General features: G+C 40.1%; 1 protein-coding gene across 14 annotated transcripts in view; it reads left to right on the forward strand.

Moving 5' to 3' along the window:
* Window positions 1-16,779, forward strand: part of dmd (dystrophin) — a 726,399-nt gene that overhangs the window by 645,096 nt on the left and 64,524 nt on the right. For all 14 annotated transcript variants that reach the window (XM_015364174.2, XM_015364177.2, XM_015364182.2 and 11 more), the window contains one exon: window positions 14,764-14,825. In XM_015364174.2, the coding sequence (XP_015219660.1) occupies window positions 14,764-14,825 (62 nt within the window). The remainder of the gene's footprint in view (window positions 1-14,763; window positions 14,826-16,779) is intronic.

Raw genomic sequence — 16,779 nt, forward strand, 5'->3', positions numbered from 1 at the left:
GCAGCGGCGGCAGATGTGTCTCTGTGAATCCGCAGCAGGTGTCCGATGGTTTCACAACTCGGAAAGGGGGTTGCAGTTATTCGGGATGTGTCGATGGATGTGCTGAGTGCCGGGTAAAGCCTGGCATTTACTGGCACCGCGAGCGTACGTGAAGCATTCTCGGTTTTCCGTTTTTATCATGCGGTAATCCATTTCTTTTTCATGGGGCTTCATAGGCATTTGCAACATCGGGGCACGAATTAACCAGGCGAGAAATCAGTTTTTGTGCTATTGACAGAGTGGCTTTATTCAGCGTGGTTTGGAAACAGTGGTTCAGATAGACCATTGTGCACGTCTCCGTGTAGCCTGAAACAGCACCGGCAGGAAAGTGCCTTGGAACTTGGCTGATTTTAAATCACCTAAGTTTTTATCCGTGTACAGTAGTGCAGCCGTTTTTCTTCCTGCCTGTTAAAACGTCTGAATTAAAAAAACAAACAAACAAAACGTGCATAAATTCCTTAAAATAGAGTGAGAAAAAATCTGCTTTCGTTGGGGAAGAATCCCGGCAGGTGTCTGTCTGTACTAGTGGTCCGGAATGTATTCATTTACCGTGCTCGTATAGTGTTTCACTTCACACAGGGAGGGTACTGTGCCTCTTACTGCAGCTATTGATGAGTTGACAATCTTTTTAAAACACCGAGGCATTTTAGTGTACATTCGCAGTTTTTTTTTAAATTAGACCTTTTACAATGCGAAGTTTTTCTCTATGATAGAGTGTGAGCGGTGAAGATGCTACAAAATAACGACACGAGCCTTTAACTGGTTATTAATAGTTTACTCAGTGGGTCGTTATCTCATCTCGGTGAGAATTTAGCGGCGGTTCGGTCCTTTGATGTGGAATTACGCCTTGCTCTGGAGTGTAATTGATCTGACACGGGGTGCAGGCGATCGGCTACGAATAAGTAAACAAAATTGGGCCATGGATCAGCCTGTTAGCACGATTGATAGGATATTGGATATACTGTACAGAGCTCTCTGTATCAACAATAGGAGAGACGTCTCCTTGTATGTTTTGAAGTTGATCTGCCTTACTTCAAATAAGATGCATGATATATGCACCACTGATGAACTGAGATTACAGTATACTGATCGTTTGGATCGTTCACAAACTGTCCCCATCGCTTTGCAGAGCTTTGGATAATTGAGCCGAGCACAGTATTGTACAGTTAAACGCACATCTTCAAATTCAACATGCATTTACTCTACGATAAATTGTAGCTAACGTGTACTGCATTTGTCGTTAACAAATAAAAAGCTGAAAATCAATGTGTGTGTTTTCCAGTTAGACTGTTTTAGTCACCTCACCACCAGGACTGTCTTTACCGAATAGTATCATGACATTACAACGTTGTTTATTTCTATTGTAAGTATGTCTACTGTTGCGTGTAGTTTATTCTTTAAGTGGGGTGGTGTGTACATTAAAAGTACTCTGCGTTATTTACTTGAGGTAACACAAAACACATCATATTACAGACATTACATGTAATGGGAATCGCTGCATTTTATAGTTATTCATAGGAATTTAGTGGATATAAAGAACATATTTCAAATTGATAAAAGCAATATTGGCTGTTGTTACACATGCGTAAAAGACCGGTATTTGTTAAGCTCTTGCAGAAAAATGAAACGGTTACACACACTGGGCATCATGAAGTGGAAGTTCTTAAATTAAGTTCGGGGGGGATAACGACGGACAAGCCAATCTCACCCAACTGTTTTAAAGAGTAATATAAACAAAAACCCAATCTATAACAGGCGGCACTTCTCCCTTTTTTTCGCGTTAACTCCTCTGTCTGAATGGGTGGTCGAGTCTCCCATCCCTCTGGCCAGGAGGCTGCCTCTTCACCAAGCCGGTTAAGCCAAAACCTGTTACACTGAAATACTGAAACATCCCGGTTCTTGGATGTTGTTATTCTTTCGGGAATGTACTGCGTTTTCTAGATTCAAACTTACTGAGTTTCTACGTTTTGTAAGAGGCGATCTAATAATGATTATTAGAAATTATTGTCTGGGAATTACAAAAAAAAAACACGTATGCTCAAAGCTCAACGCAGGTATGTTTTTTTTATGTTGTTTGTATACAGAGAGCAACAATTTTAAGAGCCATTCATCCTGCCCAAGTGCTGAATGTACAGTGGCTTTGGCAGCTGATTACCTGTCATCAAGTACTGTACTACTGTACGTCTGGCAGGTGAACAGCACACCAGCGCTCTCGCCCTCTTTGATTACACATGTGATTATAAATACAGTGCTAACCTTAGCATTATACAGTATAGCAGTTCGAAAGTGTAACATATCTGACATCTTAACCAATGTTATTTTGGAAGCTATTGCAGTGCCACACGCATCCATCCAAGCAGTCAAACCATCCATCCATTGTGAGAAAAGTGCTCACCCTGGTGAGCCTCACCAGCACGCCAGAGCTTGTCCCACAGGCAGGGAGTGCAGAGGGAGACAGATCGCCTGTGACCGCTGGCTGATCATAGTGTTACGTGTCACCTGGATTCTCCTAGAAACTGGGGGTTTCAAGGTTGTCGGGAAGGGATTTTTTACAAGAGAATCCTGTATTTGGCATTCTACAGATCTCTGAAAAAAAAGTCTTTACGGGGATGTGCAAACACAAGCAGGTAAAGTACAAAACAGCAATAATGAGAATTGTGGACTTATGAGGTCAAGCTGGCCTAATTGCTTTTCACGGCACGCAGCTTCTTAAGACTTCATCACAGATCCGTGCAGAGAAAAAGGTCGGTTTTACTGTATTTGTATTGTTTATATGTGCAATTATTTCAATGACTCAAGCAAAGGCTGAGCCTTGAACTGCCGTAGAGAGCAGTTGTTGTCATAAGCATATATTCTTTCCTTACTGCAGTAAAAAACACAACAATGTCTTGCTTTTGTTGAATTTGAGAAACCTTCAATTTGATGTCGGTTTTAGACTGCATCTTTTGTGCATTCTTCGAGTGGCCTTGTACTGCATCATATCGGATGCTTCTAAAAATAATTGAAACAAAATGCAAATCTGCCATTAAATATGTGAGCTTATCAAAATGTTAACAAAAAAACAAAACCATGCAGCGTTAATACCGTGTCTTAGCTTCAGACATGGACACAAGTTGGCTTAGGGCCAGCTGATAGGAAAGATCCACATAATATTCATGCATTTGTGGTAAAGTGGCCATGTGTCAGTTTATGACTGACCCGCGTGTATTAGGACCTTCCCCTCAATTAAAATATGTGCTGATCAAAGTGCGATTGATGCTCCTGGAGTGAGAGGTTCTTCCCTTGTGAAAAGATGAATGCCGAGGAGTGAAAATTATCAGTTGAAAAGGCTGTTGGATGACTGCGGTCTTTTCAGTCAGAAGCTTATGTAGCAGAACTTATCTATTTGTTTTTGGTTACGAGCTTTCGCCCCTGTTTCCCATGCAGTATACATAATATACTTGTCCTGTCTGAGCACTTGCTTCATGCATTCAAATGAGATCTGTCGTTTATTTCTTTTCCAATGCATTTTCTTATAGCACTTGTGATTTCTTAATTACGAACCCATTAATTGCTTTCACTGTCATATTTTGAAACCTCTCTATTATTTTATGTGTATGTTTTATAAGATGTTTAATTTCTACTTGTTTATTTTTCAACACACGAGAATCGCTAAACGTATTCTGTGGATATATTTATATGGGCACTGAACGTAACGGGCAAAAAGTACTTTCTTATTTTAAACCTTGAGGGTCAATGACTTTAGTTGCTTCTTGCACATATACTTTAATATCATAAGCAATTGGCTTCCTTAAAGCATCGCAAGATATTGTAAAATCTGATTATAGAAATATTATACTGTTTTCATCAGCATTAAAAAAACTAGGTTTATTCAGAACTTAGATTAATTCTAACACACAGCAGAAATAAACAGCATGGTACAGAATAGAGCAGGAAGCTCTCTTTTTTATCCTTACATTTTTTTGGTTCCTATGTCTGTGTGGTGCTGCTTTTTGTCACTCTCACCAGTGTTAGCTGTTCTGAAGATATTTTGGATTTAAAGTGCAGTTAGGGCAGCTGTAGCCGAACTCTGAAAGTAGTTCATTCTTTAAGATGTTGAAGTGGTAAGTCGCATCAGTATGTGTCACCTGCCAAGGAGCGAGAAAAGGGTTAATTTCTTGGCGTAGAGCAGAAAGGGAAAAAAAAACAATATTTCGGCTGGTGAGCCTTCTCCAGGATAAGTCCATGCTCTTTTATGTGGAATTTAACTTTGCTTGTTCCACGCGTAAGCTGGTTTAGAGTGGCCCTGAGAGAAGACTATTAATCAGGGTAGAATAGATTTGTGCACCTTTCCATTGTGTGTCACTCCTGCTTTGTTGCTGTGGAACATCTTTTATTAAGTATCAAAAGCAGCCATGGAGACAGGAGCGATCTTACCGATGGGGAAGCCTGGGTGATTGCCCAGGGCTCTGTTCTTGGATGGGGGGGGGCTGTCCTGTCAGCCAGTGGGGCTGAGAAATACTAGATGACCTCCAGAAGAATCCATCAATTATGTGACCCGGTGACTAGAAAGAAAAACCTGATAGTGTTTTCATCTGTTTCAGTTTTCTTAAATGACAAAAAAGCCCCATAGCAACTGGTTTCTGGCTGTCTGCTTGCCTATTACGGGTGCTCTTTTCCACGTGCCTTCGTGGGTGGAATGTTTTTCTGACGCCCTCACGTGATTGACCTAGCTAGTGCTGCAGTCGGCCATATTTTGGTTTAGATAATGCCGCTCTCGCCTCATCAAACTGTCCGAGGTTACGTTGCAGCATACCTGCACATTTGCTGGCCAAAAGCAATGAATGGAAAGAGAGTATCCACACGGGGTAGAAGAATGAAACAAAAAAAAACACAGAGAAGGAACGACACTGAAACGGAAGAGAAGCAGCCATGTGGGCTACAGTGCAGACGTAGAGTTGCACCTAGTGCGGCCATGGAGGGAGAAGGACCGCCGGTGACAGACCCCAGCTTTTCCGTTCTGTAGCAGAAACTCAGCACAGAAGCACAGAGACAATCGGCAAGAGTCAAGTGCCACTGACGCTCTTGCTCCTCCCGACGAGGGCGACTTTGTCGCAGTTGGGATTGTCCAGATCCTCGCCAGTGTGCTGTAATGGGAAGTTGGCTGTTCCCAGGCGACTTGGCACTTTGGCCTCAAGGCACAAGCGACAGGGAAAGCCGTGACGTGGTTAGGTAAGACCAGATCACTTTATTGGCCGTATACAATTTCTTGCATTAGGAATTTGTCTTTTCACGTACCCCAGCTTGCTCTCCATGAGACACTCAGACAGGGAGAGAAGCTGGGGGTCAGAGCGCAGGGTCAGCCATTTATATGGCACCCTTGGAGCAGCTGGGGTGAAGGGGCTTGGTCAGGAGCCCAATGGAGTAGGATTCCTCTGCCGGCCACGGGATACGAACCAGCAACCCTCCAGCCACTGGTGCAGATCCTTAGCCACAGAGCCACTCCACCACCCCGGGGCATGACAGGGGCCTGTCCAGATAACGGACATGGGTTTCCCTTAGGTTTTCTAGGTTTTCCTAGAGAAAATTCCAAAATGCCTTTGAAAATTGGTGAGAAAATCACTTGGAAATAGATAGTTTATTCTCAGCCTTGTACTTTAGTGTCTTGTATTTCCTATAGACTTTTTGCGAATAGAGAGGACATTTTGTCCATTGAGGACTTGACAGTGAAAAACATCTCTAATGCCTGTTAAATGACTACCATCATTCCAGAGTGCATATAACACCCGCCAGTTGCAGATTAAATTAAAGACAGGCGAATTAAAATACTAGCCAGAAAAGTTTGATCCAGTCATGAGTGAGCATGTGAGGACAGCCAAAAAGGAGACCATTAAAGATAACTATTTCTGTCAACATATCTAGAATGATATCATTGTACTTGCTGGAGGGGAAGTTTCAAAATGCAGTTGTTGATACAGAGAAAATGGCCATAATTTTTTTAGTCACGGTACTGCATCCCAAACGTAAGTCGTTTTTAAATATTTTTAGGAACAAGTTATAGGTTTATTCTATGCTGAAAAGAGAAGAAAGAAAGCACAACGTTTTGACTGTGGAGCCTTCTTTGGGTGAGGCTCCACAGCCGAAACGTTGTGTTTTCTTTCTTATCTTTTTGGCATGGAATAAACCTATCACTTGTTCCTTTGCAGCCTGACACAGCTACCCACCTGAACAACATTAATATTTTTATATTGTTTTGGTGAATATTGGACAATAGAGTCATAAAGCAAACAGTCATAAAGCAAAGTGCAGTGCACTAACGAAGGGACATGCCTTGTGAAAACTGGGCATGTTAGTCTAGTTCAGAGAGGGCTGGGTAGGAATAAGGTGTGTGTGTGTGGTGTGGTGTGGGGGGTCTATCCTTGATTTTTGACTGAGACTCAAGAATCACAAAGGCCACCCCTGCAGGGGGGACATCAACATTACAGAGATTTTCTGCATGGGCCATTTTGAACCTATCCGTTAAGTTGGCCTCATGTGGCAGTTGTAGTCCTCCATTCAGTCCTTATAAAAGCAGGAGAAACTGTAAACTACATAGTTACATTTTTCCGCTGTGTTCTGTGGAAATGAACACTCGCCTGCGTGGAACAAAGCTCAGCAGTGCTGTTGGGCATATTTATGCTGCCTTGTGCTTTATTTGGCCACATCGTGAAGCAAAAACCCGTTTTGATCTTCATGCCTACGACTAGACTCTGGAGTGTCAGTTCAAATACCGATTCTCTAACATGTTAGCGATAGTATGTTTTAGAAAGATCCTCGGGAATCTGCCTTTAGGATGTTACATGATTTACCCATCAAAGGTTTTTCTCACTGAGTTTCTTTTTCATTTTCCTATGAAAGTTAAGTGCATATAATGTCTTTCATTACTTCAGAAGCATGAAGACAGTTATTTCATTACATTTTAAAGCAAACCTTATAATAAAAGTAAACTTGACACTTTATTTACGGTATTGTGGCCTGTCATTTCCCATCCCACCGTGTCTGGAAAGCTGGGGGATGTGTGGAACAGCATGAAAGTGATGTGCTGTAATATACATCGGCTTCAGACATAGCTTTAACATTTGTATTTGCAAGGGAATGTCCTGGTATCTAGCCTTACCCACTTCAGAGGAGCGGAGTACGGATTTCACAGCACACAATACTAAGTTATATTCGTATGAATGGAAGAGGGGGGCAACATGGTGGCTCAGCAGTTGGTGTTGCTTCTTTAAACCCTTACTTGGAGCCTGGGTTTCATTGTGGCTTAGAGGGGCTTTCTGTGTGGAGTTTGGGTCTTCATCGGGTGCTTGGTTTTCTTTATAGATATAACATTATAGAATACTTTTAGTTATGCAGATATTTGCATCGCAAGGAGTAAAATGGTAGGGGAAGATTATTTTCTAGTGCACAGATGTATCCTTGTGAAACTGGGTCAGTATGATATGTCCAGTACTGTAGATGCAGCAGGAAATGAAGATCTCCTGCAGAGTTTAAAGCGCACACACCTCCATTCTCTGAAGTGTTTTGTTTGTTTGTGTTTCTATAATGTACTTTATTTCACGAACCCACCTTACACTGTAGCACATTGCCAAGTCACCAGAATCCCTTCTGCAGGAATTGGGAAGCTTGTCAAGATCTAGAGGGATGTGGAAAGGGCAAATCTAAGTCAATCTGCTTCAGTCTGCTTCAGACCTAGAACTGGACAAAAAGTCGCCTTTCTGCAGGACAGTGGTCCACAGCACATGGCCATAAAGTTCAGACTTTGACTGAATCCAATGGAAAACTGTGGTGTGACTTGAAAATTACTGTTCACCAGTTATCCGCTACTAACCTGACTGAGCTTGAGCCGTCCTGGTGTGCACAGATGATCGAGGCTTGCAGTGGTCATTGTTTAAAAAAGTGCTTTAACCAAGTATTGAGTTTGGTCTTTAAATTGGGAGGGGGGGGTAGGGGGGGTGAGGTAAATATTTTAGTTTTTTATTTTTCTTTGCAGTTTTGTCATATGATCTTTCACTTAATAAAAGCAGTCAGTTTTAGGATTTTGATTAAATGAAAATATTCATTTTAAGAATGTGTACGTGTGCCCTTTGTTACTCAGCAAAATGGAACGTCATTGGAATGGGTGAATACTTTTTCATTCACTGTATGTATAGCAAAGAGAGTTATCTTATCATCCTTGGTATCCCTGCCATTATTTACGCTTTGACACATCTCAGTGCCTAAATATCGAACTCCGTTATGCGTGGGAATGTTATGCACAGGGTTAATTATGAATCACACTGTATTAAATTAAGATTTCGACCCGATTTTATCATACAATTAAATTATTTCAAAAGGCAATGGAATCTAATCTCTAGTTTTTAGAGGAAAAAAAACATTGCATGTTTATTGTAACAATCCACTGGTTGGCAAATAAATGATTATCAGAGATGGAGACAACATGTTCATGGAATTTTTAAGGTGAGTTACTAAAGCATAACAGCATTTACAGGGGGAATGGGACACCATGAAACGTATTGAGTCCAGAAGCACTAGAGGGTCCTGTAGTTAAAGAAACAATAGTTTACTTGCATGTGTAACATGGTGACTATATTATGAATGTAAGAGTAATGGCTGCTTCATAACGATCTAGGAATAATTTAAAACCATTGATTGTTTTCTGAAGTTCTCCTAATTCAGGTTATCTAGGACTATTTTTAAGATCCCCAGAAATGTAAACCAGAAAGGCAAATTAAATTTGACTGGAATTCTTACAGTTCCAGGGACTCTACCCTTTGGCATCTGATTAATTGCCTTCTCAGTGTTGTATAATTCCCATTTAGATTCCATTTGGGATTAAAATTATCACTTATATCAGGGATAGTATTTTGAATTATAGAGAAGAAATTATTTGATATGGAGGGTGAAAAGTAGCTTTATATAAACAGCTGTAAAAATTGAAAACCTCCTGGAAATGTACGCATGGGTTTTCCTCCTTAATTACAAGACATTATATTTTTAGGGTGAAAATGTATTTCAAATTTGAAGAAATGTGAGGAGCTTTTACCCCCTGCTCTATATAGTTAAAATAAACATATGTACCTGGCTTTTTAATATAAATATACTCTTATATAGATTAACCATCTAGTTCTTATGTTCAGAAAATTCAGAATTACTACAGAAACTATTTGTTTCTTTTTAAAAATTGCTGCTAATTATATTAATCATTAATCTAAACAGCTATAATTTTAGATGTTAATTCTTCTTAAGATTTGACTGCTTTCACTGCACTTTGTATTTTTAATTATGTTTCTTATTTTGTAATGTGTTTTTATCTGAAAGACCCAAGATTTAGAGAAAAGTTATGAATTAAAGAAGTTCAACAGAAATAGACAATTGGAGCAAATAGAAGTGTAGGAGATAAGTACGCGATTTTGAGACAGATCTTTAATGAAACTAAAGAACACTTCATAGCAAGATTTGAATTTGGATTACACACCTAAATAATTCAAGTACTGTAATGTTGTTTTTTAGGAATACCTGTCCACATTTGGTACAGGATTGAAAATACCACCCATTGTTAAATTTTCTGTAGGTTAAAAAGCCTTTAGAACAGATGAATAAAGTAATGTTATGGCATTATGTTTTAATATTTTTTGCCATTGTTGCTACTGTAACTATAATATTAATGATTTTATGCAGTTTAATACATCTTTGCCTTAAAACAAAGTTTAAGCGGACAGCACATAACCTTCTCCTGAATGGGATTACCTCCCAGCAATTCTGGTCCTTGCTTTTCCAGATGGGTGGACTGGGGAAAGTGGAGTACAGTATAGAGTATCTCTCACGACAGCAGCACTGACTGCCTCCTGCCTGCCAGTCATGAGTCCAAAGGCCTTCCCACTGCGCTATACTGCCCCATGTCAAAGAACAGTAAATACAGTTCAATACAATTAAAGACCACAGACAGAAATCCAAAACATGTCACTCAGAGTCCATTGTATGCAGTCTTTCTCAATGGAAGAAGGAACAAAAGAATGATGTACACTGTATCTTGCAAGAACATCTTAAAGCAGTTGCTGCAAATTGGCTGTGTCACTGACACACTCAGGATTTTGACATCCACTCGATTCCCACTGAGGAAGGCAGTGTTTTTTTTTAAAAAGGCCACTGTATGTCATCTTCCTTGCTTCCTTGCATTTTTTTCAGCACGAGACCACAGTTTCATCTAGTTCTTCCTGTCTGGTTTTAAAAAAAAAAGTGAACCCCCCGAATCCCAAATCTTTCTTTAACACCTCTCAAGATATTGTCCCGGTAGCAAAAGAGAATCTCTCTGGGACTTCCTTCTTGTGAAGCTGCAGCAAGAGTCTGCGCACCATTAAAAAAAAAAAAAAAAAGTCTGTTACGATTCGGGGTTGGATTTCTGTGACTTCAAGGCAAACATCCACACCTTGATTTTCAGCCAAGTCTCAGACTCCAGTTTGTCGGTGTCACACGTGTTCAAGCCGCTTGTTTCAGCAGGCTTCTTTCTTTGACTGGAGCACTCACATGTTTGCCAAGACTTCCACTTTATCTCTGTTCTCTGACGGTAATTCTACCTGTAGCAGCTGGGGGCAGCAAGATGGCCTTTTAAACTCAGATGCTGTAGAAAGTTTGTTATGAGCACCAGCTTAATGTCGTGAATTCTGTGTCTTGGTCATTTAATTATCTGTGTTTAAGAGAAGAGAAGGCCTGTCTTACTCTTTTTATTGCCATTGGCCTCCAGCAGAAATAGGAGATCCTAAAATTTCTTCTCATTTTCTGTTTGACCCCACAGAAACGTCCTCTTTTAATGAAAAGATATTTGCAAAGGGATCTTCATTAATCTGTGATCCTGTGACTCTGATGTCCCTTCTACTTGCCTCAGAAATTGAAATGCAACTGCAGATTACTAAGAGAATCTCTGTGTGCGATAATCAAGGCACGTTCACTGCTCCTGCTATGCCATTGTCACCTGCTGTTGCCTGCCACCTTGCCTGCAGCGAAAAATCAAATCTGAACTGGCTCCCGATTTCTGCGGCTTTATGATTTTGGAAGTCATCCACACTTCTACATGGAAAGTGGATACTTTAGAGACTCACATGTGGATCAATGCAGCATCTGTCGCTAAAACCTGGATGTATATATTTTATATATATATACTGAGCACCACAGCATGTTTATGATTGCAACAAATTCACAAAGTTATTAGAAACATGGCAATCTTTTTTTTTTTTGTCGCACTGACATTTTATCAAACAGAGGTGACCAGCTGTATGAGGACGTGTTGTCCTGCAGGAATCTTGTCACATCTGGATAAGCCCCCAGGAGGAGCAGGACATGATCATTGTAGCACCATGCAGTCGGGTTCCTAGTGACTTGACACTCTTGCCCTGGCCATCACGCGTGGATGATGACATGTTAGAGTGTCATGACTCGCAGTCTCCCAAGTAGTGGCCTAGCATTTTCAGTAATGTCTTGCCAGGTTGGAAATTCCTGATTGTGAGCTCCCCAGGTGGTGGGCAAGAGTAGACTGATCTAACCAGCTTCCATGTTCTTCTCTGGCTTTGCCAGGCATGCTGGTTCCTTTTTGTGTTTTCCCACTCTTGGTTTTCACCAGCCTTGACCTTCAACCAGTTAAATCCCGGATTTCCCATTCAGTCCTTTCACTGATGAGGTACTTCAGTGCTTAAGCAATCGTGTCATACGAGTCGTTCTCGGAACTGAATGATCCATTTGTCAGAATGTCGCTGAACACATTGGATTAGCGTCATACGTTTCTATCACACGCATGATTGGAGTGGTAAGTTTCTTGTGAACTGCCTCAGTATGTATTTTACTGTGACAAGAGCGTTTTATTTGTTGGCATAAAAATGAATCTGGCAAAGTAGCTTTGCATTCAAGTGACTGTCGTTTTGCTGAATCCAGCAGACCAAGAAATGGGTACAGTAGTGTGTTAGAACCTCAGTCCAAGCAGCTTGAGCATCAATGCCAGGCAACATCACCCTCCAGCTCTTCTTCAGAAGCATCCAACAAACTGTCAGCTTGTGAATTATTTTTGATGTGACTTAGTTCATTCTTGAGTGCTCCTGAAAGCTTTCAGTCTGTAGTATTTAGGCCTGAGCCTTTAGTAGCCTCTGTAGTTGAATACTTGTTTTTTTCTGAGATCAGTATGACTCTGCAGCTAGGTTTAGCCTTTTGCTAATAATGCTTGGAAAGAAGGGTCTTTGGATCGGAGTGTAACAAATGTACCACTCTTTCTTGTTCCATGTTTAAAGTGCTGTGCAGGAAATGGCATCCTTAAAGTTGCATGGTGCTAACCATTCTTCACCATCGGTTTATTCAGTTAACACCAGAGCCCGATAAATACCTAGTCTGGTATTAAAATATCCAGTTGTGGGAGAAAAATCAATTAGCCGCCAAGCAGTTTTATAAAAATGTTTGAATTATTTCCATTGTAAACTAGTGGCTGGGAGTAGAAGTTGTCTTAAAAAGTTAATCACAGCTTTAAACACTGTTAATTTAAATCAATTTTTTCAATTAGGAATGCAGATTACATGCCAGTGTCAAATTATTGTCTATAGCTAACTTTCAGTTGGCAACCCAGGAGGTACAAATGGTGGATATAAACTGTGTCTGAATAATGTGTGGCAGACAGTCTTGAATCCACGCCCCTGTTAGATGTTTTTTAAATATAGGCCTGTAGTGCCACAATGACAGTAATCATTCTCTCAATAGCTTGACTGCGGGGTATGGATGCTCCTGTATCAAGAGTTTTGCTAATGCTTTTTGTAAAACCATTATTAAAAATGCCCTTGTATGTTACAGCTGTTTTAAAGAATGTTGAAGTTCAGCTGTTAGTGGGTCCTTATAATTTGGTATTAAAATCATCTGCCACTCCCAGTGCTCAATGCAGTTAATTCTCAAACTTTAAAAAAAAATAATTACCTAGCACTTGTGGTCTCTTTGACATTACAAAACGTATTATGTACAATGTTTTTTTTTAGGATAAGCCCTACAGTTGTTTTAAAATATGCACGATTTTAATCAAAATGCTTTCAGCGTTGTTTTAATATACCCCACTTACGTGTGATAAAGGCATTGGGTGAGACATTGTACAAAATCTCTGTTGGTTATTTGTGATGTCACCCGTAGGTTTCTGGGGTTGTTTGGAAAAAATAGAAAAGACCTTTGCCAATCCACAGTGTGGTTCTGTAAGTGAATCAAAGTCTGCATATTGTACCATATGAGTAATGTCAGCACAGCTGCAAGCAGGTAAAAATATCCAAATTACAATAATTTGCTATTTCTTCAGATGTGAGGCCAATTATATGGTTAATTACCTTTGTTTACATGTTCTACACCTTTACATTTTTGTCAGTCCCTGCTGCATGCTTTGCCCTGATTGCCAGTGGGTTGTGTGTGTTTATGCAGCGGTCTGGGGTGTTTCTCGCGAAGGGCTGAGCTGGTGTGTGTTAACCTCCCCCTTCTTCACTTACCACCTCCCTCCTGCACTGACGTGCAGAGCACTTTGGAGGTGCATCTCAGTGGGCAGTAACCTTTCTTTTCTTCTTTTGTGTGCATAGAATTGCTAACTTGCCATACCTTTTTATGTTGGAGAAGAAAAAAAAACAAAAGCAAGAGTCTTCTTTATCTGCTCACATAGAGGCACATATCTGCAGCTGTCATGCCTTGTGCATACAAAGTAATGCAAAGGACAGTATTTCAGTTACTTTCCTTCCTCTGCAGGAGTAAAGTTCTTTGTTTCATTTTTTTAGCTCTTTAAGATGAATATACAGTTTATATCACAATATTATATAGTGAAGGTTATTTACTCTGTTCATATATCCGGGCTTGTAGTCATTACATCTTTACCTCATGATGGGTTTTTTCACCCGATCTTCTGAGGGGTGAGATCAGATGTATGATTCCTCCCAAACTGAGATATCTGGTCTGTAACTGCTGCACTCTCAGGGAACTACCAGATTTTTAATAAATCACAGATATTAACATGCCATAAAATGCGTCTGACTTTTTCGGAAAAGCTTTCAGGTGTACTTACTTGAAATATTAAATATGTATGATTTTATGTAGTAATTGGATCTGATGTGTGGTGGTCCAGAGTTGTGGTCTTGTAGCAGTATTGAAGGTATTTGTTGTCTGGTATTGATATGCCATAAAATGCACCTGTATCTTAAGGACAAAGATTCATTTCTGCGGCAAAACCAAAAGGCAAAAGGAATTGATTGATTTCTGCATGAACAGAAAGCATGTGGCAACAGAAAAAAGAAAATAAATGTATAAGCATAGTTCTTTAATCGAGTAGATGATTCATTTTATTTCCTCTTTAATCTGGGATTTGCAAATCTGATTTCACCTGGATACAACCCTCATACCAGCGGTGATCACATGAGCATTAACCTGTAACCTTTCTCCTGAGGCCCACACATTTTTATAGGTTTATCTATTTCTATATTTCTTCAGTCGGATGCATGTGTGATAACACAAAGTATCTGGAGTTGGGGTTAAGGGACAGGAATGTAGAAGGTGAGTTTAAGTGAATCCTAGGGCGTTCTTGAAAATAACTTAAACCTCTCTTTGACAGTGAATTCGGAGGACTTCTTTTGCTGATGGTGAGGCGTCTCTTGGGATGGTCTGTGTTTTGCTGTGTTTCAGTTTCAAGTCTCTGATTCTCCTCTCTGTTCTCTGTAGTCACCAGACGCAGACGACATGCTGGGATCATCCTAAGATGACAGAGCTCTACCAGTCCTTGGGTAAGAAGCACATGTTAACACTGTAGATTAGGGGCTGCAGATGATATTTATAAACACTTTATACAACATAATTATCATTAGAAAGTGTTGATAGAATTGTGATTCAGTCCATTCTACAGCAGAGATTGGTTTATCTTGAACCATACTACTGAGTATTGAATTGAGCGTGAGAAACATTATACATGGTCATGAAAAAGTTACAAGCAAATGAGCTGACAAATTGTGTTGATCAAGCTGTTCTCTCCTGCAGGTTCCTTCCCTTTTCTTTCGTTCCTTTCTGTGTATTCTTTAACTCTTAATGTAATTGTGTTGTGTTGCTAATTTTATTACTTCTGTGTTAGAAGTGCCAAATTAGAATCGTGTTTTGCTCACGCAGTAAGGATCGGAGCTGAGAGAAAGCCCTCCAATCTCAGTCTTCAGGAAAATCATGTGTCCAGGAAGAATGTAACTCGAACCAGATTTTCTGATGGGCCTCGTGGGACCCAGAGGTGTTAGTAGTAATAAGATACTCCCAAGTGGCCCTTTGCTTAATTCATGGCAAAGATACCTATGGCACAGTAGGGGAAACATAAGCCCTTCTTTAACCTATTGTAAAATACTTTGATTATTGAGCTAGATTAACAATGCTTTTGTTTATTTTTTTAAATATCCTTGACTTAGTGTCCAGAATGCATCAAGGTAGGATTTGTAGGGTGGCATGGCATCCCTGTGGTTAGCATTACTAAGTCTCGCAACCTGGGTGGGTGTTCAGAGTAACATTTGACAATAAAACACACATCAGCAATTTTAAGCACAGCTGCTTTTTTAAAGTATAAGAACGTATGTAATTGTCATTTCTGTGTCAACACAGCCAAAGCTTTCATCCGTGGTGTTTTCACCAGCTGCGGTGATTGCCCTCCCAGGCCTGTCAGCCCTTTGGCAGATTGGGTAGTCCTGGAGATTACTGAAGCCCCTTTTTAAGAATGCTGTTATGGCCAAAGGATATCTTTCTTGGTCAAGCCAACAGTACAGTGCTTAGGCATAGATGTCTATGGAAGAAAACAAAAACAAGCCTTTTATTTTCATCAACTGCCGACAATTGCTCAGCATGAAAGACGGCAGTAGTGTGTGCTTCGCTGACTTTGACATTACTCTGTGTCTCTCAGAAACACCAATGACAAATGGCCTTGGGTAGAAATTCTTTTTTATGTCAAGAGCACAGATTTCTCTTCTGTTCCAGGGAACACAGTGAAAAGAAACAGGTTAGGAATTTTATGTGTGGCATTTTCTTTTAATTGGTCTCATCACATGGGAGTTTAATCACAACCTGTTTAGTCCTGACTCTTAATACGGTTTTTAAAATTTGTTTTTTGTTAAATGGTGGCTTCTGGCCAACTTTATGTGTAACACAATTGAGTTCTACCTTACGTGGTGATAAAAGGAGATAAAATTAGCTTTTGCTTAATTCGTTACAGTCTTTCCTAATTACAAGAATAGTAAGCTTTAAATCTTGTACGTTTCTGATAATTGAGTTTTTCTCCACTTGCATCTCCTATTGCTGATTCTGGGGTTGAGCTACCAGCTCTCGAGGAAGAAGAAAAGGAAATGCTAGAAGATGCACACGTCCATTATCCATATAATCGTCACATTCTTGTAACATCAGATGGCGGATTTCTGACGTCACCTGCAGCTTCCAGACAAAATAGATTGTTTCCAAACTTTATTGTGAAGTCCAAAGAAAATGACAATGCTGAATGAAAATGCAGTTTATTTTTTTTTATGGAGGCCAGTCGAGAGCCTGTAGATGTGAGTACTACAAAAGAAAAATAATAGTAAACTAAAATACAGGAATTATAGGCCGCTCCTGCACTTCCTTTTCAAAGCTTTCCCAAAGCTGTGTAGAAAATGTACAGATCTGTGCGAAAATAGCTGTGCAGTGTCATATAGCCGACCTCAAAGGTTGTTATGAGAAAGC

This window comes from Lepisosteus oculatus, chromosome 15 (genome assembly GCF_040954835.1).
Source record: "Lepisosteus oculatus isolate fLepOcu1 chromosome 15, fLepOcu1.hap2, whole genome shotgun sequence".
In the NCBI taxonomy this organism is placed as follows: Eukaryota; Metazoa; Chordata; class Actinopteri; order Semionotiformes; family Lepisosteidae; genus Lepisosteus; species Lepisosteus oculatus.